Below are 2,378 nucleotides of genomic sequence, written 5' to 3'. Positions count from 1 at the left end.
GTCAGTTTTTAAAGCCAAAACACGTTTTGAGGTAGAGCCTAGGCCCTAGAGCCTAAATCCAAAGTTTCAGCCATTGGTCCGTGTGTGTGTCTGTCTGTCCTCAATTTTATTTTTTATTTTTTTTTTTTTTATTTTTTTTTAAGCGCGTTCGTTATGTCGAACGCCAAAATCAAACCTTTACAGACGATTTGTACACTTAAATGATAAAAACAAGAGAAAATGACTTAGACACGAAAATTGCAACTTGGGAAAGTGTGTGAAAAAAGTGAGATCTTTACATGAAAAAACAAGTTAAAATGAGAGATCTATACAGGAAAAAACCGTAAAAACAAAGAAAATAAAGGAATAAAATATCTACATGACAATTTTATACGTAACTCATACGTCTTACAACTGCATAAAAGGTGTGACTTTGTTAAGGAAAAGATCTTACAAATGTCCTGGGGACGACTACTTGAACCTCTCATGGGTAACTCATAACAATATTGAAAAAGAAAATTGCCATTTGACTAGTTAGTACTAATAATCCCAACGAATAATAATTAATTAAAGTACATTTTGAAATCATTAAAAGGTAACAGAGAAAAACTAACACAACGGACTATGTACATCGTACTTACATATTCACATTATTTAATTTTAGGTTTAAAGTTTGGTACCTAAGTATATCCACATTGCCGACGGTTTGTACGACCCTCATCAATCCTGCCGACGTTTTTACGAATCTCATCAATCCTACCGTCGGTTTTCACGATCCTCATCAACCCTACCGATGGTTTTCCCCGCCTAATTCTTATACATATCGCACAGTAACTTCTCCATGGACGTATTGGCGACGGTTTTGGCGAAGAATATGTGCTGCACTCTGGCGGAAGGGATGTTGCGACATTGTGACGTCATGAGAAGGAGACGCCCGAAGCGAGCTGGTTGGGCGGGGTGATGGGTGCGAACGTGTTGAGCTAACATGACCTGGGCCTGGTCCTGTAGGTTTTCTACTTGGAGAGAGTCTTTGAGACCACGGGTTTCTGAAAGTAGAATGGGACAGAAAGGTAATTACATAAAAGAGAACAATCAAGCCAGCCTAGTTAGCCTGGCGGGTTCGATTTCCGCCAGTGGGCCGCATTTTATCCTAAAAAACCAACACAGATAAGACTTGTTCTCGGAACGGCTAGCTTTCTTAGGTCAGCCACTCACTATCAAGTAGACCTAATAGGTACACCTTGAACAGGTCTACGTCCTGATACCTGATGAGCACAGTCACTATCAGGTAGATCTGACAGGTATGGCTGAACAGGTCCACCTGTCAGATCTACGTCTTGATATCTGATGAGCACACTCACTATCAGGTAGACCTGACAGGTATGGCTGACCAGGTCCGCCTGTCAGGTTTACCTGAAACCTGATATTGAGTGGCCGGCGTTAGTTATGTGCATTTTGCTGTGCTCGAATCCTGCGTAACTTACCCGACTTGAACAGGACCACAGCTTTCAAACAAGCAAACTCCGCGGGATCTACCCCCACGAGTCGAAACCTCTGCAGAACTCCGTTCAGTACTCTTACATCTGCCGCCGTCTGGGACGCTTTCCCGTTAGGTACCGCCGCTACATGTTCAGAAGCGTTGAATAGGGGTGAAGATTCTAACAGGGGGAGCGACCACTGGATTGCGTTCAGTAGGAACAACTCCGACCAGCTTTCCTCAAGTAGAATGACCTTGAAAGTAAAATAGAAATGTTAATCCTAGAAAAATTCGAATCAAAAATATGTGAGTAATTTGATGAGTAAATTTGGAGATACTCATTAGTTGTCTACCTACATTGTATTATTGTAAAAACGGCATTTATCCATGAAAAAAGGCTCTTTCAGAAGCGAATAAACTAAAAATTACCTGATCTCGGAACGGCAGGGCGGCAAAGCTCGGCAAATTCTTCGCCCACTTGACCGCCATGAAGAGTAACCTGGCCGATGTCTCATACACCGACTCGTGTCTGGTTAGATACACTGGAGGGGTAATGGTCCGTGTGTGTGTGTCTGTCTGTAAACAAAATATCTCGAGAACGGTAAGAGCTAGCGACTTGAAATTTGGTATGTATAGCTGTCAAATGTGTCAAGGATGCGACACGAAACTTTTGGTTAAGATCGGTGCATTGGTTGGCGGCATTTTACCGCTTTTTGGCGGTTTTCGGTCTAGTTTAACAATATCTCGGGAACGGTATGAGCTAGAGACTTGAAATTTGGTATATAGTTCACAAATGTGACAAGGATGCAACAGAAAACATTTAGTTGAGATAGGTGCTGCGCTGGGCGGTATTTTGACCGCTTTTGGGCGGATTTCGACCGTTTTTTGGCGGTTTTCAGCTATACCGACTAAACGGTTAGAG

At 42.3% G+C, this 2,378-nt stretch overlaps 1 protein-coding gene across 1 annotated transcript; it reads right to left on the bottom strand.

The window, feature by feature from the left end:
- Positions 1-244: 244 nt before the first annotated feature.
- LOC103514519 (photoreceptor-specific nuclear receptor-like) lies at positions 245-2,032 on the bottom strand (the record flags this gene model as incomplete). The annotated part of the gene is made up of 3 exons (XM_008479414.3): positions 245-1,025; positions 1,464-1,710; positions 1,886-2,032. Coding segments are annotated over 3 exons (633 nt in total), but the record flags the coding sequence as incomplete, so codon positions are not given.
- Positions 2,033-2,378: the final 346 nt, after the last annotated feature.

The sequence above is a fragment of the Diaphorina citri genome, unplaced genomic scaffold (genome assembly GCF_000475195.1).
Source record: "Diaphorina citri unplaced genomic scaffold, Diaci psyllid genome assembly version 1.1 scaffold1160, whole genome shotgun sequence".
NCBI classification, from domain to species: Eukaryota; Metazoa; Arthropoda; class Insecta; order Hemiptera; family Psyllidae; genus Diaphorina; species Diaphorina citri.
Note: the sequence above shows the minus strand (reverse complement) of the source record. Positions and strands in the feature narration are given on the sequence as shown.